This window comes from Microtus pennsylvanicus, chromosome 5 (assembly GCF_037038515.1).
Source record: "Microtus pennsylvanicus isolate mMicPen1 chromosome 5, mMicPen1.hap1, whole genome shotgun sequence".
NCBI lineage: Eukaryota > Metazoa > Chordata > Mammalia > Rodentia > Cricetidae > Microtus > Microtus pennsylvanicus.
The window spans coordinates 124011454-124034270 of record NC_134583.1 but is presented as its reverse complement, the minus strand read 5'-3'; the positions used below and the strand labels follow the sequence as shown (position 1 = coordinate 124034270).

Genomic DNA, 22817 nt, shown 5'->3' with positions numbered 1-22817 from the left:
AGGAAGTGCAAACGTCTGCATTGTGAATTGTAGATCTTAATTACCGACAATGGCTGCTACAGCAAGGAGCACAGAAAGAAAGTGAAACAGTTGTACTGTTCATGGTTGGCAATAATTCTTCAGGAAAATATTTACTATCAATCAGTTATGAGAAAAGGGACTCTGTGCTCGTAAAACAGCACGTTGCTTCTCATACCAGGACCATTTTGCTTCAGCATAATCTGAATTTAAACAGCTTGTTTCCTGCGGATATAATTTTGGAAATAAATAAAACAAGTCTTCTATCAAAATCCGGAGTGAGTGGGAAGGAACATCACATCTTTCTGTCTCAGTCAGATTCAAACAGATTATTAGTCTCAAGTAAAAAACAGTAATAACAAACAACAGAAATACAGAATGAACACAAGACCACTGAATGGACTTATTCTGAACAAAGACAGAACTTTTCCAATCTAGGCCAGGAATCAAGGTAGAGGTATCCTAACAACTCAATTTTAACTATACATGTTTATGGAATGGGTGTGAGGTATAAACGTAAGTTATGGAAAAGCCTTGAACTAAAATTTTCTGTAGTATTTCAATAAAGTCAATAATAAGATAACATAAAAATTAATGTTCTCAGTTTTCTTTCATAATTAAAAACATGAAGGTTGACAATTAGGTGCAATGTGATTATAGATTTTAAAGACTGAACTGGCAGTCACTAATGACTGTCCATTTAAAACTACAATAAATATAGAGCTCATCATGGCTCCCACACAAATCTCATAAATGTTAGGGCTATGAGCAGATAAGATGCTTGAAAAGCAAACTAGCCAGGAGTGGTGGCACACACCTTTTGATCCCAGCACTTGGGAGGCAGAGGCAGGTGGGTTTCTGTGAGTTCAAGGACAGTCTGGTCTACGTAGCCAGAGCTACATCAGACAGACAGATAGACAGACAGACAGACTGACTGACAGACAGACAGACAAAAAGGGCGAACTATATGCAAGACACTTCATGGCTTCGAATATTACCTGGACCCCTCTCCACTTTCATCTGTAGTGTTTCTTTCAAGCTGAAGACCCAGGAGACTGCTGTCAACCTAAGGTGGCTTATGAAGCAGCTGTGCTTTCTTACACTTTACCGAGAATTAAAGGGAGAGTCCTTTCCATACAGGAACTGCAAGGCTACAGGGTAACTGGCAGAGGAAAGCTAAACATAAAATGCTACAGGGTTCATCCCTGCTTTTGAGAAGGACCAATGTCTTCTGTAAAATGTAAATAAGTAATATTTAATAAAAAGGTCCAAGACTACAATTAGTATTTATACCCAACCCATAATTACTGACTGAAATTCAGTTGCTTTGAACTGTAAAAGGAAAAAAAGCTAGCTTTACTGTATGACAGTGGCTCTCACATGGAGACAGCACAACATGCAGGCGACACTGGAGCACACAGTTTGAATCAGTATCAGACACTTGTACCTCACAGTCACGTCACTGGCAGATAAAACTACTGTAAACTCATTTTTCCAAAGGTCAAGCAGTAAATGAGGCCAGGAGAGGCAGCGTGAAATCACGAGACAGATAGAACACGTTTAGCAGTAAGAAAGGAAAACTCACTGTTGCCATGCTAGTGGAGGCTGCTATTGCAGTAAACATTTTCGCAGTTACATATTTTTATTTGACGATTTGGCTCAAATTTGAAGCAATGAACTAGAAGACAGGATGTGGGCCAATAAAAGGAACCAGGAAGTTGGTTGTGTTCCAACTGGAAATTATAGAAATCATTATTCAATTAGAGTGGTTAAGGGGACAATGAAAGAAAATAGGTGTCAGAATAATGTTAAAACAAGCAAGAATAGGATGAGAAGGTCACCATCTGGGAGCAAGTGAAAGAGACTGATGAGCAGCAACGTGCAAACTTATTTCCTCACCCAAGAGCACGGAAGAAATTACACCACCATGCCAGATGCCGGAAGATTTCTAACAGTGTGCCACAAAGTAGAAGGTAGAAAAAGAGACAAAGCAACAACAAAGAGCAAACCCACACCACATTGCACAGATACACAGCAACATGGGGAAGGAGTGTAGGAACACTGGCTCCAAGTACATGAAGACAAAAGGAACAGATGCTCAGTTGGCCAGCTCTCAATGAAACTCATTAAAACTGTCACCCTGTCCTTGGATTGGTGCTCAGGCTAAGTTTTTGCCTTGTTTAGCCAGAAGTAACTCACTTGTGATGAAGTGAGAGCAGCGTGTCTGAAAAAAGGATTGAAAGAATATTTTTTTTGGATCCCTGTCTCCAGACACCAATGCTAAATATAAAACAGGGCCAAGTAGCACTTAGAAATTATTACTAAGTAACTGAAGAGTAAGTGTAAATTATGTTACTCGGTTTTGTTTTGTTTTTGTAGAAAATTAAGATCTGACCTTAAGACACAATTTGATGAACCTACTTTTTGTAGTTATAATTTAGAATAAATTCTGACATTTCTCATATGGCTAATTCCAATAGCTATAAACTGTATGTTTTCAGCAAATAAAGCAAGACCAGAGATTACCATGTGTTTTAGGAAATATAATAAAAATTATTGTTGCTCCTATATCCTGAACTACCTAATTGTGAACAGAGTCTTCATGAACAGAGTTAGAACCCTAAGTAAATCTATGAATGGATTAATGAGAGATCCCAGAGGGCTTGGTCATTCCTTCCATCCCGAGATTATAGAAAGGCTCCATCTATGAAGAAGAGTAAATTTTTTTTTCAAGACAGGGTTTTTCTGGAGCTTTGGAGCCTGTCCTGGAACTAGCTCTTGCAGACCAGGCTGGCCTTGAACTCACAAGAGATCTGTCAGCCTCTGCCTCCCAAGTGCTGGGATTAAAGGTGTGCGCCACCACCGCCTGGCAAGAGTGAACTTTCAACTAGACAGTGAATCTACTGTCACAATGATCTTCCCATTTGTAGAACTACAGAAAAAAAAGTTATTATTTATAAGCTACCTTGTTTTTGTTGTTTGTTTTAAATTTATTTATTGTGTATACAGTGTTCTGCCTGCAGCCAGAAGTGGGCACTAGATCACATTATAGATGGTTGTGAGCCTCCATAAGGTTGCTGGGAATTGAACTCTTGACCTCTGGAAGAATAGTCAGTGCTCTTAACCTCTGAGCCATCTCTCCAGCATACCTTGTTTATTTTTTGTTATAATAACGCAAAAGAAATAAGACAGCTCTTCATGAATTTTATAACAAAGATGAAGTCCACATGACAAAGTCCTATCTCTAATAATGATAGCAAAATGATAATATCTAAAAATGATAGCCTGTACATGACACTAGAGATTAAGTTGAAAGTTGAGAAAGTTGTAAAAAAAAAAACCCTAAATGGTAATAAAGATTATTTTTGCATAAAAATGAAGACAAACTCTAGAAATACAACTCATATTGAACATTATCCTCAAGACAGTAACGCTAACAAAAACTCCCTCCAATCAATCTAGAAAACTGAAAGAAAAATTTTTAAGGTTTCTAATTTAAAAAAAAATTATTTTCTATGTATGAGTGTTTTGCCTGTCTGTATTTCTGTGTACCATGTGCATGCAATGGTCACAGAGGCCAGAAAAAGACACTGGGTCCCCAGAACTGGAGCTACAGATAATATGAGCCATCATGTGGTGCTGACAAGGAACCTGGGCCCCATACAAGAGCAGTCCTTAACCACTGAGCCATCTCTCTAGCCCCGAAGATTTCTAATTTTTAATATTATCTTTGTAACTAGAGATAAACACACATTTATACATGAAAGACTTGGCCCCTATGTCAGTTAAACACACTTTTCTACTCAAAACCACCAAACATGACATTTCTTAAGTAGCAGCGGCACCACACTGGGACCTCTGCAGCCGTCCCACGCTCTCACACTGGTAGGCTGCACCTACTCTGGAAGGAGGTTAGGCAATCCCAGCACCCAGAAGGCAGAAGCAGGCAGATCTGGAGGCGAGCCTGGTCTACATTGTGAGTTTAAGAATTTGCCAAGGCTACACAGAGAAACCCTGTCTTGCAAAAAACCAAAAACTAAAACAATGAACAACAACAAAAATAAGCCACAAAGAAAGTTACAAAACAAACTGTTAACAAATTTTACTGATCAGTATGACTGGAAGATTCTGTTGCAGCTGAAGAGCTTGAAAACCCAACTTTCAGTTCACTCTGTATAAAGTAATGCCTGCCTACAGTCTTTTCATAAATATACAATCATATGATATACAATCAGTGTGGTAACAACACTGAATAAAGAACTACAGGCGCAGTGCTGTCGCAATGTGGTATAATGTTAAGGGGTGAACGCTGTTACTCACTTTGGCCACACAGTTTTCAGTCTTCATAGCAGTGCTTGTCAGACATACTGTCTCTTGGTTTATGCAGAGCCTGGCACAGCTGTTGTAAGTCTGTAGAGACAATTTTCAAGGGAAAAAAAAATCACTTTTTTTGTTTTATTTTGTTTTAGATACTGAAATACTGACAATAGCTGTCAGACTCTATTTCTCTAAATCAACATACAATTCTATTTATAAATTTGAGATTTGCGGCTGCTGAAGGAACAGTAGAGAAGAGGTAAGGATAGAGCCCATAGAAGCCACATGAACAAATGAGTAGGGATTCATGGTATGAACGGGAGATAGAGGATTGGATACACAACATTTTTTTAAAATGCAAACTTCAGTCAGATATGGTATAATCCTAGCACTATAGCGGCCATTGTGGGAAGACTGTAAGTCTGAAACTAGCCTGGGCAACAGTGATACTGTGTCTGAAAATAAAATAAAGTGTTAAATTTAAGAACCCATGCTCTGTTTAAAATAGTAGTTAATTATAAGCCAGACATGATGGCACACAGTGTAAACTATCACTGAGGAGGATTGTGAACTTGAAGCCAGACTAGGCTATACGACCAGTTCCAGATCAGCCTGGAATCCATAGACTAGGCTATATAACCAGTTCCAGATCAGCCTGGAATCCATAGACTAGGCTATACGACCAGTTCCAGATCAGCCTGGAATCCATAGACTAGGCTATACGACCAGTTCCAGATCAGCCTGGAATCCATAGCTGGACCTTGTTTCAACCACAACAGCAAAAGAAAAAAGAATGAAAGAAAGAGTAGGTTTCAAGCACACTTGGGAGCCTGACCAGGAGAGATTAAAATCAGAACTCTAGGAAATGGACACAGATATTGACTATAGTACAGTTTTCTTTCATGGCAAAAAATACTTTAATCCCCTTGCCCCCTGGCAGGGTTTCTGTGTGTACCCCTGGCTGTCCTGGAACTCAAGAGATCTACCTGCCTCTCTCTCTTAAGAGGTGGGATTAAAGGTGTGCACACATGGCCAAAACACATTATTTTATTAATTAGTTAATTAATTAATTTGGTTTTTCGAGACAGGGTTTCACTATGCTGCCCTGGCTGTCCAAGAACTTTTTACACCAGGATGGCCTCAAACTCACAGATGTCTACCTGTCTCTGCCTCCTGAGTGCTGAGATAAAAGGCATATGCCAACACTACACAACCGCAGTAAGTGCCCTTAACCTCTAAGCCCTCTCCAGACCCCAGTTATTCCTTTTTGAAAATGAATCTTACAATATAGTCCTGTTTGTGATTAAACTTGTGGAAATCCCTCCTACCTCAGCTTCCTGAGTGTGCTTTCAATTTAAAGTTGTTGTGAATAGTATAGAATCTAAAGCACAGATCAATGTTCTCCATTTGGGTGTGCCATCAGAATAACCTGGGGGGCTTGATGAAGCACAATTTCCAGCAGATGCTGACACTTTTGGCCTGGGAATGGTCTTTGAGAACCAAGGTGATGACATTTAAGCCACAATCACTTAACATTGATAAAAAAAACCCTCTATTTTATGAATAAAGAGAAATTTCATATTTACCGAAGTTACAAAGATGTTTTGTACTTCCTTAACTCAGCTTCCCCCTAATAGGATATCTCCAAGAACATTTATCAAAACTAAGAAACCGGGCTGTAGATGTAACACACTTGCCTAGCATGCATTAAACTCTAGGTTCAATCCCCAGCAGCACACAATACTCAGGGAAGATAACTTGGAGCCAAGCATGGTGGTATATACCTACAGATCCCGCACTTCAGTGCTGATGTAAGAGGATGACTAGTTGAGGCCAACCTGGGCTACATAGAAAGACTCTTTTGGGAGAGATTTTTTTTAAAAAAAGATTGTGTGTGTGTGTGTGTGTGTGTGCCTCTGTCTCAGAAATTGGAAGGGTATGGATGACTCCTCTGGAACAGTAGTTCTCAACCTGTGGGCTGGTGATGGAGGAAGGTCATTGGTTAATTAATAAAGAAACTGCTTGGCCCAATAGGTTAGAACATAGGTGGGTGGAGTAAACAGAACAGAATGCTGGGAGGAAGAGGAAGTGAGATAAGATGCCTCAGACAGACTCCCTAGCTCTCCTCTCTGAGGCAGATGTGATGAAGCTCCGACCCAAGAATCTCCCAGGTAAGTCACCACCTCGTGGTGCTACAGACATTAATAGAAATGGGCCAAGCAGTGTTTATATGAATACAGTTTGTGTGTTGTTATTTTGGGGCATAAGCTAGCCAGGCGGCTGGGAGCTGGGTGGCAGGAACACAGCCCACAGCTCCTTCAACAGGCTGGGATGGCCCTTTCACAAGGGCTGCCCAAGACCATCGGAAAACACAGATATTTATTTACGTTACTATTCATAAAGGTAGCGAAGTTACAGTTAGGAAGTAGCAACAAAAATAACTTTATGGTTGGGGGTCACCACCACATGAGGAACTGTACTAAAAGGTGGTGGTATTAGGAAATTGAGAAACACTGCCTTGGAACTACAGGCATTTGTGATCTACTTAACATGGGAGCTGGGATCCAAACTTAGATCCTCTGCTAGAGTAGTTAAGTGCTGGGTAAAACCTTCAATCACAAAGGGGTGTGTGTAACGTAACAGTCCATGAAGTGTAGACCTCATGCAGCGACTTGGTCTGCATTTGTTTGTCATACCTCCTCAGTCTTCTATGATCCGGCACAAGTTCTCAGTTTTCCTTGTCTTTCATGACTGACACTTCTAAATCAGTTAATCAATAGGATCTCCCTCAACTCATGATCAGAACGAGGTCATTATTTGAAGGATACAAGTGAGATGACAGGCCCTTCCATCTTAGGGCATCAAATCAAAACACATGCTAACGGTTCTTCTGATATTTGCCTCCACCACTCGGCCATGCTGGGAATGTGTAATTTCCCCTTCGGGAATTATTAAATAGATTACAGAAAATATTTTGAGGGTATGCAAATAGTTTCTACTTTAAATTTCTGCCACTAATTCTAGTAACTTTTGAAGGATCTTGCCTATAGTAATTTTCTAATGGTGAATCTTAAATTTCTTCTTCCTTCCATATTTTTATAAATTGGAATCCTTCTGTAGGGAAGAATTGTGTCTTCTCCTATTTATTTATTCATTCACTTGTCAGTTTATAAAAGCATAAACAGAATTCTAAAATTTGCTTTTGGCCAATTATTATTTTTCAAAAAATTGGTAGAAAAAAACCCTTTTTCTTCTGTAGTCCTAGCTCTCACTAACAATATTATGAAATAAGTCTTCTTTTAAACAAGTTGAAACATTTTTTGTTTCATTTATCATTTAAATTGAAATTATTTCAAAACATATTAAAAGTATTTTTAAAATTTTTCTTATTTTATGTGTGTGTTTTGCCTGCATGTACACATGTACAATGCATGAGTATGTGTGCCTGGTACCTGAATAAGCCAGAATACACCAGAACCCCTGGAACTAGAGCTATGGACAGCTGTAAATTTCCATGTGGGTGCTGGGAACTGAACGTAGGTCTTCTCTAAAAGTATCAGGTGATCTTAACCCCTAAGCCATCTCTCTGATCCCATTAAAATTATTCTTATAAGGAAAATGCAGTCCATTTACACAATGGAGTATTACACAGCAGAAAAAAATAATGACATCTTGAAATTTGCAGGCAAATGGATGGAGCTAGAAAATATCATATTGAGTGAGGTAACCCAGACCCAGAAGGACGATTATTATATGTACTCACTCATAAGTGGTTTTTAAACATAAAGCAAAGAAAACCAGCCTACAAATCACAATCCCAAAGAACCTAGACAACAATGAGGACCCCAAGAGAGACATACATTGATCTAATCTACATGGGAAGTAGAATGCTAGGCGGTGGTGGCGCACGCCTTTAATCCCAGCACTCGGGAGGCAGAGGCAGGCGGATCTCTGTGAGTTTGAGGCCAGCCTGGTCTACAAGAGCTAGTTCCAGGACAGGAACCAAAAAGCTACGGAGAAACCCTATCTCGAAAAATCAAAATAAATAAATAAATACATGGGAAGTAGAAAAAGACAAGATCTCCCGAGTAAATTGGGAGCATGGGGACCATGAGAGAGGGTTGAAGGGGAGGGGAGAGGCAGGCAGGGGAACAGAGAAAAAGGTAGAGCTCATTAGATCAATTAAAAAATATTCTTATAAAATATTTTTAAAAATACACATGAACTAATAACTATTGAATAAACTAATAAAACTTATGGCAAAGAATTCTGTTTTTTTTTTTTCAGGATGGTTAGTGGTCTATGCTTATAATCCCGGGATTTTGGAATTAGCATGGGCTACATAAATCATGTCAAAAAGTGGGAGAGAGGTTGGGGATAAAGGAACACAACGAAAGAATTCCGATTCCAACAATGGCAGAAATGTTACAATGAGTTAACCTTGCTCTGGATAACATCTTAACTAAGGCAAAATATATATCAACAACTATGCGAGGCACTGAAAATGGGTAGAAAAGGGAGAGGAGCGCTGAAAAAGAACTACATTGGGTAAGATGTGAGTCTGTTTCTCCTGGAATCACTCAACAGTCCAGTCAGCACAAGGTGATGGTAAATACAACAACAGTCGGGCAAGCCACAGCCTACTGGGTTGAGCTATCAAAGCATGGAGTTCAGAACAGTGGCTGGCAATTGAGAACAGAAATTCCACAGAGGAGAGAACTACAACGAAAGGAAGAGGTATTAGAAAATACATTTAAATTCTCCTCAAATCCATGTTTAACACTAAAACGACATACATTAAGGGAAACTGAGAATTTCAATGGGAAGAGCAGCTGGAAGACTGAAGGAACTGAGCCAAGACTCCAGCTTGTGCCCATGAGATCAGGTAAGAATTTAGATTTGATTCCTACCTCATTAGAGAGATACAGAAAGGATCTCAGGCTTCCCCGTGACACTGAAAAAGACCAGGAGTTGAGATGACAAAATGTTCTAAGGGAGCTGCTTTAGGCATATGGATAAAACAAACACACTCGTCATTTTCAGATGAAAGGCCAAGGAACCACAAGGCCATATTGAACTGTTAGTATTTTAAGAAAAGACAGATTCAGAGTTTCTATAATAAATAATTTACACTATCTAATATAAAATCACCACACTTGTAGAGCAGTCAAGAAGAAGAATATACAAAATGACCTACCTGAATAGCACTAAAGAGGTCTTTAATCTGTTCAATGAAATGATTAAATGAAAGATAATGATCATAATGAGCAAAGAGATGGAGAAACTTTCCCCAGAGAAAGGAAAACCTAGAGAGAGACAGTATGGTGGGACATACCTGTAATCCAAGCCTGTAACTTCAGTCCCAAGAGATCTGACACCCTCTTTGCCTACACATTAGATCCATAGGCATGCATACCTGTGGAAACAGACACAGACAGACCTCTCTCTCTCCTCTCTCCTCTCTTCTCTCTTCTCTCTCTCTCTCTCTCTCTCTCTCTCTCTCTCTCTCTCTCTCACACACACACACACACACACACACACACACACACACACACACACACACCACACACACACACTTTATTTTTTGAAGAGAAATATAAGACAAATCTGGAAAAAACTGCTTATTAAAATAAAGAGATATGTGAGGAGGCTGAGGCAGGAGGATTGCTGAGAGTTGGAGTCCACCACCGAATGACTATACAGTGTGTTCTATGTAGCATAGTGTACAGAGGAAGATGTCTTCTAAAGGAAGGAATAAAGAAGGGAAAAAGCAGGGAGCCAGGAGAGCTGTACTGAAGCTAGCCCAGGATCTACAGTGAGATGCTGGTTTAAAACAAATGTAGTGAGCTTGAGCCTGTGATTCCAGGCAGAGGCTGAAGAATCCAGGGCTCAGTGTCTCAGAGTCTGTCTTGAAAAGCCAACACCTGGGGCTGGAGAGATGGCTCAGAGGTTAAGAGCACTTCTTGCTCTTTCAAAGGTCCTGAGTTCAATTACCAGCAACCACATAGTGGCTCACAACAATCTATAATGAGATCTGGTTCCCTCTTAACTGGCCCACAAGCAGGCAAACCACTGTATACTTAATAAATAAATCTTTAAAAAAATTTATGCCCTGGCAATGCTGAATGTACGGGCAGCCCGTATATGAAGAAGAAACAAAAAAAGAAAGAAAGAGAAATGCCAACACCCGGTGGCTGGAGAAGGTTCAGTGGTTAACAGCACATTCTATTCGTGCAGGGCCCAAGATGGGTTCCCAGCACCACATCGTGTAAATCACATTTCCTGTAACCCCACTTCATGAAATCCATTGCTCTCTTCTGGCCTCTGAAGGCACCTTGTATGCACATGCACAAACCCCAGACACATTCACATAATTAAGAATATAAACAAAATAAATATAAAAAACTAACCAAAACCAAAGCGAACAAAAGCCAATACAACCCACTGAAAAAAATAGGGCACAAAATATATAAACTGTCCAAAATCACATAATCTGAGCTAAAAATCCAAATAGCTAGCTCTACTTATTAAAGAGATTGAAACTACTATAAAAATTTTCCAGAGAGAAGCCAGGTGGTGGTGGCGCATGCCTTTAACCCCAGCATTTGGGAGGCAGAGGAAGGTGGATCTCTGTGAGTTCGAGGCCAGCCTGGTCTACAGAGCAAGTTCCAGGACAGGTTCCAAAACTTCAGTAAAACCCTGTCTCAAAAAAAAAAAAATTCCAGAAAGAAAATTTAAGACTCAAATGGTTTCCATTGGTATAGAAGTTTTTGTTCCCCAAAACTGGAACAAAGGAAAGATATTCCTGTCACATCAATTCAACATAATTTGGAAGTCAAAGTCATTAAAATAAAGCAAGGAAAAGAGACAAAAAGCAATGAAATGGGCTGGAGAGATGGCTCAGTGGTTAAGAGCATTGCCTGCTCTTCCAAAGGTTCTGAGTTCAATTCCCAGCAACCACATAGTGACTCACAACCATCTGTAATGAGGTCTGGTGCCCTCTTCTGGCCTGCAGGCATACACACAGACAGAACATTGTATACATAATAAATAAATAAACATTTAAAAAAAAGAAAAAAAGGCAATGAAGTTACAAAAGAATTCATAAAAATAAAATTATGGTTGGGCAGTTGTAGTACATGCCTTTAATCCCAACACTCAGAAGGCAGAGACTGGTGGATTTCTGTGAGTTTGAGGCCAGCCTGGTCTACAGAATGATTTCCAGAACAGCCAGAGTTACACAGAGATACCTGTCTCAGTAAAATCAAATAAACAAATAAGAATAAAGTAAAATAAAACAAAATTATGAGGGTTGGTATGTAGCTTAGTAGTTGAACACATGCTAAAAAAAGGGTAAAAGCTTAAAAAAATTGAAGGGGTGGGTAAAGGTGCTTGCCACCAAGCCCAATAACCTGAGTTCTAGCTCAAATAGTAGAAGGAGAGAACCGATTTCAGGCTGTCCTATGACCTTCACATGTGTGCTGTATGGAGCAGGTGCACACACAAAATAAAAAAAAAAGCAGGGTTTCTCTGTAGCTTTGGAGCCTATTCTGGAACTAGCTCTTGTAGACCAGGTTGGCCTTGAACTCACAGAGATCCGCCTGCCTCTGCCTCCCAAATGCTGGGATTAAACGCGTGCACAACCACCACCTGGTAGAAATGTAGAATTTTAAAAAAATTTATGGAGGGGAGTTGGGCATGGTGGCTTATAGCTGTAATACCGAATTAAGTAGCTGAGGAAAGACTGTTTCAAGTTCAAGGCCAGGCTGAGCTTCAAGGTAAATGCCAGGCTAGCCAGGACTTTGTCTCAAAGAACAAAACATGGGGCTGGAGAGATGGCTCAGTGGTTAAGAGCATTGCCTGCTCTTCCAAAGGTCCTGAGTTCAATTCCCAGCAACCACATGGTGGCTCACAACCATCTGTAATGAGGTCTGGCGCCCTCTTCTGGCCTGCAGGCATATAAGCAGACAGAATATTGTATACTAAATAAATAAATAAATATTTTAAAAAAGAACAAAACACATTTCTGAATGCTAGAATAATTAATTTCATTTAAACTTTCCTCTCCTTCATGAATGACTTTTAATACGCTCAGGGGAACATTAGGTAGAGCCAAGAAGCTTACTCCAGCACTAAGTGTCCAGAGTAGACACTTGCTAGGATACAGACTTTACTTTTTGGCAATTCATCTGTAAAAAGGGTACATAACCATTTTATGGTTATGTTCCCAAAAAAAAAAAAAACCCAATGTAGATAAGTGACTAAAATTTGTCAGTCTTTGACCACTCCACAGTAAAAGTCTCAAATGTTATTTACTATTATAAGATTCCTTCTAGTTTGAAATCAAACTAGTGAATATAATAGCTGCAGGCAAGCTAGGCTTTGTCCTCATGCAACATTTGAAAAGGTAGCTTCATTGCTGAACCAGAGGCAGAGAGTTCTGCGTTGGAGTACTTTAATACGTTTTTTATATTGCATATAAAGCACATAAGCATAAACCAGTAAGATGCCTGGCTGAAAACTACCTTCTTTGTGAAAGCAGGCTGTAATTCTGAACAAGTTTTCAATTTTCACACTGCTGTTAGGGTAAAACATTTTAAGGAGTTTAATTTTTTACAATGGATTCAATGACATAGGATTATCTAACAAAGTAATGGCTAATCAATAGAAGGTTTAGTTGTCAGGTGAAACATATAACACACTAAAAGGGATTGATTGCCAGGCTTCTCCTTATTTACTAGAAGGTATATATTTAAAATGACACAAACTTGTTACCAGGCTGCATTCTTTTAACCTTGCAAAGGGCTGCTTAAGAAATCTGTTTCAACAGCCCTATAGCAAAACAAGATAAAGTATAATGAAAATGCTTAGAGACTGGGGGTGTGGTGGGGAAACAGGGACCTTTAGATATACAGTAACATCAAATAATGTCCCAGGCAAAAATATGGACTAGAAAAATTAAATTGCAAAACAACTACAGGGAAGCTGGGACTGGGCCTTCCAAACGCCACCCAGACTCCGCCGAATCCCAACCGAAGATACAAAGCTCTAACTCAGTGCTTCTCACCTCCTGACTGTGGCCGCCCTTTAATGCAGTTCCTCAACCATAACATTATATTTGTTGCTACTTCATAGCTGTAATTTTGCTACTGTTATGAATTATAATGTAAATATCTGACATGTGACCCCTGTGAAAGGGTCAACTGATTCCCCAAAGGGGTCATGAGCCACAAGTTGAGAACCACTGCTCTAACTGCTTTCCTTCCATGTTGACCTAAGAACAGACTTAGAATGTGTGCAGCTGGGCACAATAGGCTTTCTATCCTCCCCCCCTTCCCTTTTATTTATTCTTAAAAATGATGCATTCAGATTAAGCACTGAAAACAAAATGAATTGGGCCCATATGGACTCTGACCAGCATATAAGCTATTTCCTTTATAATTTATTCACAGTATCTCAACTCTCTATATGAAAATACACTTTTTATGGTCATTACAACCCAGGAGTTCAATAATATGTTTTCTACTAAGTCAGTGATTACACAATTTATCAAAGAATGATTACACTGAAATAAAAGGAAACAAAACACCAACCCTATAAGGTCTTCTTTGCTCAAAGTAATTTTAAGAAAGCTGGTTATTAAATTGCTTCTTTTTGAAGAAGGATTTTTGTAGCTAGGCACAAACTGCCAAACCATGCTGGGGTGTTTTTGTTGTCGTCCCCCGCCCCAAATGTTATTAGACTCTGAAGAATTCAGCAGAAGTGGGAAGTTATAGAAACAAATCACTTCATGAGATTCAGAAAGATCACTTTTGTCTTACTTAAGAGACCTACATTAATTACCTTTAAGATCTTTTACACAGATTATTTAAAATATGTACAATTTATTTATTTATTTCAAATGAGGTGCTTCTTCCAAAGTATTAAATAATGTCTACAAATGCAAAAGCATTTTTATAAATAGGTAATTAAAACAGATGACTAAAATTAAGTCAAGCTGCAAAACATTACCCAGAATGCATTGTTTTTTATTTTTAATAAACATCTCAGGCAATTTTTCCCCCACTCAAAGCCCAAAGCACTTCAGGAAGAAGAAAGAGGAGGTAGGAAGTTTCAAAGGGTAAAACACACATATATAATAAAATAATGCTGAACCCTAAACTATTTACAAGAAAGTCCCTTAAGCATAGTTTGTCATGTTACAATTACACCTTGCCTACTGCCAAGCCAAAGTGCTAACTATTGCCACTAGAGGGAGAAGTGCCTTAACACAAAGCAACAGCAGATAGGGAATGGGCTTTCTTGAGCAATTATCAGAACAAAGCTCCCTTGGCTGTGTGTACCTTCTAATTACTCAATACAATTAAAATGACTAACCTAAAACAAATAGAAGAAAAAAACTGCCTGCCTGATAGCAGGGACTTCATTAAACCTTTCCCCTCATTAATCAAATCAGAAAGAAGAGAATGCCATCATACTCAAACACTGGCTGTGGTAAAGGCAGTGAATTCTGTGAGGCTTCATTCCTTTCTTTTAGGGAGAAGTGACTCTTTAAAAAGCAATGTTGTGGTATTTCCCCATCTAGATGCTGCCTGAAAACAAACTGTCCTCCAAAGAACAGAACACCGTATGTCTTCTCTCAGCTTATTGGTTTATGAATGACTTTTTGTTGCTGTTTTGCTAATACACACTCTGATGTCATTTTCTATGTTTGTGAGGTGTATCTTCTTCCTACTTGCCCAACTGTAGAAAGGAGCCAAGCCCACCCTTGTTTTGATTGGCTCTTTTAAGTTCCTCCATGGTGATGTTTATAACAATGTAGGGAGAAGAAAAATCTCAGGCAAGGGTAACAGTTACTTATCCTTCCAAAAGATCCACATAGTTCCTTTTGTATGGCCCAGTCATGAAAAGAAGATGATAACAGATTCATTTTTCTTTTGGCTGACTTTTTTTTTTCCAGCAGTCTGCAAGGTGTTGAAAACCTGGCAGCTGTTACCTCCCGGGATGAAGATACTTTTTTATCATCCCTTGACAGTTTAACTCAGTGGGTCAGCGCCTTTACAGACTGCAAAGTATCCTTGAAGAGGATGGAAGCTTGAATTACTGCTCCCTCCCTAATCAATGTAAACCCTCACTGCAGGTGAAGTTGCCATCTATAGAGGTGCACAGGGGAGGAAAATGGAATGCCCTGAGCCAGATGGTTTTTATCTTGTTTTTAAAGAATAAAGGAACAAGCTAACAAGGGAGACAGCTACTTTGTTAGCTTCTTGGCCTCTCTCATGGCTTTGCATCCCCAGGGTTCCAGCTACACAAGAGAAAGAATACAGGAAAATGTAAACACTTAAAGAAATATAACTAGAGGGCTGGCATCATGCTGCTTTCAAAGAGCCGAGAGCGCTCCACTCAATGCTTTATTTATCACTGCCCACGTTCTCAGTAACGTGGACACACACACAAAAGGGGTGGAGGACGGGAGAAGAATTAGGCAGCAGTCAATTTACTCAATTACTGAGAAAAGGAGAAGTGACAGATCCTATTAGCCCCAATGTGAACAAACAAGAGATGCATGTGGTAATGCTACATTTTCAAAAAGTAAAGAACATTTTCACTATCTTCTCTGGCCGCCCCCATCACACACGAAATATAAAACAGTGGTTATGGTTTCTATAGCTTCACAGTTTAGGAGTAAAAGCAGAAGGAAAATTGTATCTATGTTGCACTTTTTAAAACTTCATACTTAATGCCAAATGATGACAAAAGAAGTTGTTTCACAACTTTCTCCTCCACTATTTCTGGTAATTTCTCTGTCAAGTTTTCAAAGTGTTATTATGGTAGTCTTAAAACACAGGCCCAAAGGAATCTTTCCTTTTGTGTTTTAAGAGAGGGTTTGTAGTACAAGATTGCTATTATTTCTGTTTTAAATGGTTTTTAATTCACCAGTGAAACCACATGAACATTTTGATAACTTAGATATTATATTTAATAGACATAACTTTCTTTTACCTTGTGCTAACTTTGTAAGCTGTATTTTCAAAGAATCTGCCCATTTTATCTAGTCAATTTTTGGCATTAAGTTATTTATAATATTCTAATATTCTTTTAATGTCTCTAAGAATTATAGTGATAACCCTTTTTTCAGCTCCTCCAATATTAAAACAGCTTTTCAAATTAATATTAGTGGCCATGTCCCATCAACAGTGGCAAGCCTTTGCCTGAGAATAAATGATATAAACTATAAGGTTTAGTTATCACAATATTAGGTTGTTAGAGTACAAATGAATTTTTTATATTAAAGAGTAAGAGATTTCTTAAATTGTATTAATTTCAACTGAAGAGACTCGCCCCCATGAAACAAACACTCACTTTAGATTGACTGGCCTTGACATCTTTTTATCTATAGTTCATGACAATAGGCAAACAAAATAGCAAATGGCATTTCCTTATTGTCAAATGCAACAGAGAAAAAGCGGAGTTTAAACAGCTTGTGTATTATGCATTAGATTAAAAAAAAAAACAGCAGTGGGGTAATCAAGTTCAGGGCAGTCCTGGACAGCTGCCCTGTGACCCGCTTCTATTGACCCCTGCTATTCATCACTCTTTCCCAAGATTGAGAGGGCAAGCTCCTAGGGAGTGACCACCACAATAGACAGACACAAGCCAACAGTAATCTGGTTCAAGCAAAAAACCAGATGGCACTGCAATAAATTTACAAATCTGCATTCATGGGGCTGTTTTTACACCCAGAAGCTAAAAAGCTCAGAGGCCCCAGGAGGATCTCCTACTTCCCTAATTCTAAAGGCCATTTCTCTTTCCAAGAACACTGAGTTCATGCTCTTCACAAAGAGAATGGAGATAAAACCCTTTACAAAGAAGGGAGGGGGGGGGGAAGCCTCATGACCTAATTAATCTCCAGAGCTTGGATCTCAACCCTGAATGGCAGATATTAGAAAAATCATTCTGAAGAAATGGGGGGGGCAAATTAAAGTGGAGGGAATGAAGAGAACCTGCTAAAATAGCAACGGGGAAAAAACATTAAATCTCTTTCAAATACTGCACACAACAGATCTTGCAAGAGGAAAATGATTCAATAATGTATGCATTTATTTTTAAAATGAATCAGATTAGTCCCATGTGTGACCTGCTGGTCCATCTGTATGTGCTGGACTTAATAGGCACGATTCTCTCTCTTGCTTCAGTTTGAAGTATGAGAGAGATAAATTTAGTTTAATTTTCAACAGATCAGCCTATCCATTTTCCAAATGGACCATCTGGATCAGCCTATTAAAATTAATTTATAACTTTGCAGAGTGAAAATTCGTTTGTTAGCTTAAATAAAGTTGCCAAAACTTTTTGTCGCATCACTGTTTTCTGACAGTTGCTTCTGTATAGTGGGTAGAGAGTCTCCATCTCCAAGTTTACCTTACTCAACAGTGCTCTGATCATTCAGCATACAGATCTGGTATCTATCTCCAAATAATTAAACTGATCATTTCAAAATCAATTTGTTTGTTTTGAAAGCTTTCTATATTGACTTAATTCTATTTAAAACAATTATTTTTATAAAAAAATGGGAAAGTGCCTATTCAAAAAAAGAGTTAACATACACTAGATGAAAAATGATTGTGGCATGCTTTCAAGTGCTTTCCTTTTAGGTTAAAGCTATGAAAACTGGACTCTGGAGGCAGAAGTAGAAATTTTTTGGAAATAGTAAGGTCCAAGTTCCAAATCAATGGGCAGTTCTGATCAAGCCTAAGCTCTTCAAGCTTCCATTAGTTTCATTCATCAGTAAATTGGAAATCATATATCTACCAACTCAGCAGGGCTATCACAGAATTAAGTGAAATAAATATGTTCATTGTGGGTATCCATCAAAAACCATATCACTGCTCTCCTGTGTCCTAAAACAAGGCCATAAACACAACAAATTAAAATTATTTGTATTACTGCTGGTACTCATTTTATACAAGTTGATACTAAAACTGACTGTGACACTTATTTTCTAGCTATAATTAATAAATAATTTAATGACTTATTCTGGTTCTAGTAAATAACGAAGTATTAACAGGTTATAGTAGCGAGGACTTGTTTTCAGTCACTATTTTGGATATTTTAATTAAAAAAAAATCATGGGCTGGAGAGATGGCTCAGCAGTTAAGAGCACTGGCTGTTCTTCCAAAGGTCCTGAGTTCAACTCTCAGCAACCACATGGCGGTGGCTTGTAATCATCTGTAACAAGATCTGGTGCCCTCTTCTGGCCTGCAGGCATAAGTTCAGGTGGAACACTATAATAAATAAATAAATAGATCTTTAAAAAAATCGTACTGAATTTTCACAAGTAAAATACATTACACCTCTGGGAAGCAGGGCACAGAAGCCTGAGGAAAAGGGGTTTAAAGCTTTATCTTTTTCCCCCTATGTGTGTGTATTATGCAAGCATGTGTGCATGTATGCAGAGGTCCTCAATCATTCTGCACCTTATTCATTGAGATTCCCTCCTGGGATCTCCTGTCTCTCTGCCTTCACAGGGCTGGATTACAGGCGTCCTGTCACGCTCATGGGTTATGGGGATCTGAACTCTGGTCCTCATGTTTTCATAGCAAGTACTTTAAACACCGGGCCATAGCTCTAGTCCCACAAAAAAGGTTTTAAAGTAACCATCTATAGTGGACTTCACTTCTAGAAACAAAACAACACAGATTCAAATTAAAAGAAACTACCTTTGTTACAGAACTGTATTATTATTATTGTTATTACTATTACTACTATTTAAATGTATGATGACGTTGGCCAGGCATGAGGTACAGGTTTATAATCCCAGGACTCAGGATGCAAAGGTGGGAGGCCTATAACATCAAGCCTTCTAGCCTGGGTTATTTAATGAGCTATTTAATTTAAAACTAAAATGTATAAATAATCTTTACTGAGAAATATTAGTGTTAACTATTTCATGACCATTCTATAAAGTACTTAAGGTCGTCTTGCCTAAACAAGACCTCTTTACTTCAATTTAAATATTTACTATATATACAGACTGCCTTGTACTTTTGCATCCAGAATATCATTTTTTGTTGTTGTTGTTTTGTTTTCTTTTGTTTTTGGAGACAGGGTTCTCTGTGTAGTTCTGGCTGTCCTGGAACTCACTCTGTAGATCAGACTAGCCACAAACTCAAAAAGATTCTCCTGCCTCTGCCTCCCAAGTGATGGGATTAAAGGCATGTGCCACTACAGCCCGGCTACATCCAGGATATTTTTAAATGATTGAAGTATGTTACCTGATTGAAATTGACGGCTATGGCCAGACCAACTTCAGAATACAGGGCTTTTGATTTAAACTCAGTGTTTAAAGAACGATAGTCAAGGGTTTCCTGTCTTTCGCTTTGTTGTTGGAAGCTTTTTATTTTAAGTAAGACTGAATTTCATACCTGTCTAAGTGAATTCTTCTCTGGTATTATCTTCCTAGGGGGTTCGCCATTATTACAGTCTTCTCTCTCTGAGGAATTCTGTGAAAGAAAGTAAGCTTTAATTCAGTTCTCATTCTCTTTGGTCTTATTCTGTGGGAGTAAACTGAATTACATTTCTAATTCTGTAAGCGAGAACACCATGTGTATCTATGCATTTGAAGATTTATATACATACAGATATACACACATGTAAAGGAAACCATATGCCCATGTTTATAAATAAATTCACGTTGGGATCTGGGTGGAGGTATTCTGTCTGTTTAAGCACTACCCAGAAGAACCACATTGACTAGAAGTCTAGTTTATCAGACTTTGACACTGGGCTGATAAGGAAGTCCTAGGTCACATTTAGCTGATGACAATTTAAGCCATGATTATTATTTTTTCTTTTATGTAATCAGTCTTCAACTACTGTGACTGTTTGATACTTAGTCTGAACTCTTAGAAGGATCAATCTCTTGTTCTCACCTCACATTTGATTTTCTTTTTTACACAAAAGCAGTGTAGTTCTTATTAACACAAGTAATATTTACTCTAGGATTTAAGATTAGGGTCCATTTATTTGTCACTATCACTTCAAACAGTAGCTACAAGATCCTAAAATGTCAGTGGAATTTTTATATACCAAGGAGAAACAATTAAATTAAAAGCAAATTCAAAAGTGTTCAAAATCAGTTGAGTATGGTAGCTTATGCCTTTAACCACAGCACTGGGAGACTGGCAGGAGATTCTCTGGAGTTTCAAGTTTGAGGCCAGCCTCATCTGTTTAATGAGACCCTCTCTAACAAACAAAACAAGGACAACAAATGTTAACCATTTACAAAACAAACACAGAAAATCCCAATTACATTTATTTGAATTCTCAATTAACAGTAAAAGATTACAGTTCACAGCTGACAAATTTATTACATTATATAAAATTATCATATTCTAACTAGAGTTTATTTTTTACATTTAGGACATATTTCCTAAATCTAAATATGAATTTATCTGGAAAATTTCATACATGTATAGAATTATTATTTAATCGCCACTGTGCTGTAAATCAACATAAAATATATTCTGTTTTGGGAGAAAAGAAAGGAATGAAACTGCCCAAGGAGTAGGGAGAAATAGTTGAGTTAATGACTATAGAGTACTAGAAATGAGGAAACCAGGTACTGTTTTTGAGACAGGGTCTCACTCTGCAGCATTGGCTGGCCTAGAACTCACTATGCAGAAGATTCGTGGAGATCTGCCTGTCTCTGCCAGAGTGTTGTGATTAAAGGCTAGGTGTTATCATTAAGAAGAATTTTTTTGTTTGTTTTTGTTTTTCAAGACAGTTTCTCTGTGATTTTGGAGCCTGTCCTGGAACTAGCTCCTGTAGACCAGGCTGGCCTCAAACTCACAGAGATCCACCTGCCTCTGCCTCCTGGGTACTGGGATTAAAGGCATGCATGTGCTATCACCACCCGGCAGTTAAGAAGAGAAAAAAGGAAGAAAAACCTGTAAACATTGTTCAGAGTTAGTTCTTTTTTTGGTAGATTAACTAAACACTTATTTTGGCCAACCCATTAAAAGAAAGCCAACCAGAATGAAAAACCCAGCATAACAGTTACATAAAACAGAGGTAGCAATGCTAAGTAATTAGGCTATAAGGGGCAAGGAACTGGTTGTTGCCTAATATTGAAGAAGAAATGTGGAGTGTCAGTAAATTAGAGATGAATAATCACTCCAACATGAGAGTAACAACAGATGAAGAAATTGTCATATGAGTCTAATAGGTCACCTTGGCGGTCCTCAGGAACCTCACCACTAACACCCAGAAGAGTTCAATTACTTACTGTCTGCACCCTATGAGAAGGAATCCCAACAAGAAAAGTACCCAATTGCTCCACTAAGTTAAGTTACAGGCAATAAACTCAAGAGTAACTAGTTGACACAGGGGAGAATCACCTAGGGGCTACTAAAGTAGCAGGTGAACCTTCTATAAATAGTAGGGCTGTTACATTAATTTCAAATGTATCCCCCTAAGATACTTAAGAAAAAAAAAGAGTAACTCTACAGTGAAGAAATCTGGCAAATAACCAGCTCCTCACCAGTGGTCCAGCTTTCCTTTTGGTCCCATACTTAAGCTCCTATCACTCATTATTTTACCCATTACTTTTTTGTTTTCAGCACATCTGAGTTTCCAGTAGAGTTTTCCCCCTGTGATTCAATTTTAATATACTCAAGACTATTTCTGCATTCCAACTGTCTCTCCTCTAGTCCAGACCAACAATATTTACTTTTGACAAGCTCTGATAGCCTTGCTTCAGTCTGTACCTGACACAGCATATACACTACTGTCAGAGCTGCCATGCTAAAAAGGTTATTTTGCTACTCAGAAACCCTTTAAGTCAGGCGTGGTGGCACATACCTTTGATCTCAGCACTTGGGTGGCAGAGGCAGGTGGATATCTATAGATCTCAGACCAGTTTATCTACATAGCAAGTTCCAGCACAGCCAGAGCTATATAGTAGAGAGATTCTGCTTCAAAAAATAAAAAGAAACCTCTTATAGCTCCCTGCTACTTATATAATTGACCCAAACTTAAATCATTACAACACGAGTAGTTTAGCCAGTGTAACTTGACAAAGGATTGCATCATTTGCATAGCATTATTTATCATCCATCAAAATAAGAACGTACTTGTTCATTCTTGTGTTTTTGATATTGCGAATTCCTTTTCTTCTCCCCACCTGCATCTTTCTTTTCTTTTCTCTCCCTACCTTCTCTTTCTCTTTGCTCCCCCTTTCACTCTTCCTCCTCCTCTATGCCCCTACCTCCTCTCAGACAGGGCCTCATTATTTAACAGCCTCTATCTTGTGACAATACTCCTGCCTCAACCTGAATTGCCAGGGTTATAGGTATATAACCTGGCTCTTTTTCTCTCTGAAACAACTTTGTTCTATATAGTCCAAGCTGACCCTACACTCAGTATGTAGTCAATGATGACCCTGAAATCTCATTCCTCTCATTTCCCAAGTGCTTGAGTTACAA

The 22817-nt window shown here is 38.6% G+C and overlaps 1 protein-coding gene across 11 annotated transcripts in view; it reads right to left on the bottom strand.

Annotated features, from left to right (window-relative positions):
* The window catches only part of Btrc (beta-transducin repeat containing E3 ubiquitin protein ligase), a 179591-nt gene that overhangs the window by 57309 nt on the left and 99465 nt on the right, over positions 1 to 22817 (bottom strand). For 7 of the 11 annotated variants that reach the window (XM_075974210.1, XM_075974209.1, XM_075974214.1 and 4 more), the window contains 2 exons: positions 19758 to 19835; positions 4339 to 4428 (listed from right to left, as the gene is read on the bottom strand). In XM_075974210.1, the coding sequence (XP_075830325.1) occupies positions 4339 to 4428; positions 19758 to 19835 (168 nt within the window). The remainder of the gene's footprint in view (positions 1 to 4338; positions 4429 to 19757; positions 19836 to 22817) is intronic. The other 4 variants (XM_075974218.1, XM_075974211.1, XM_075974215.1 and 1 more) reach the window with 1 other exon arrangement.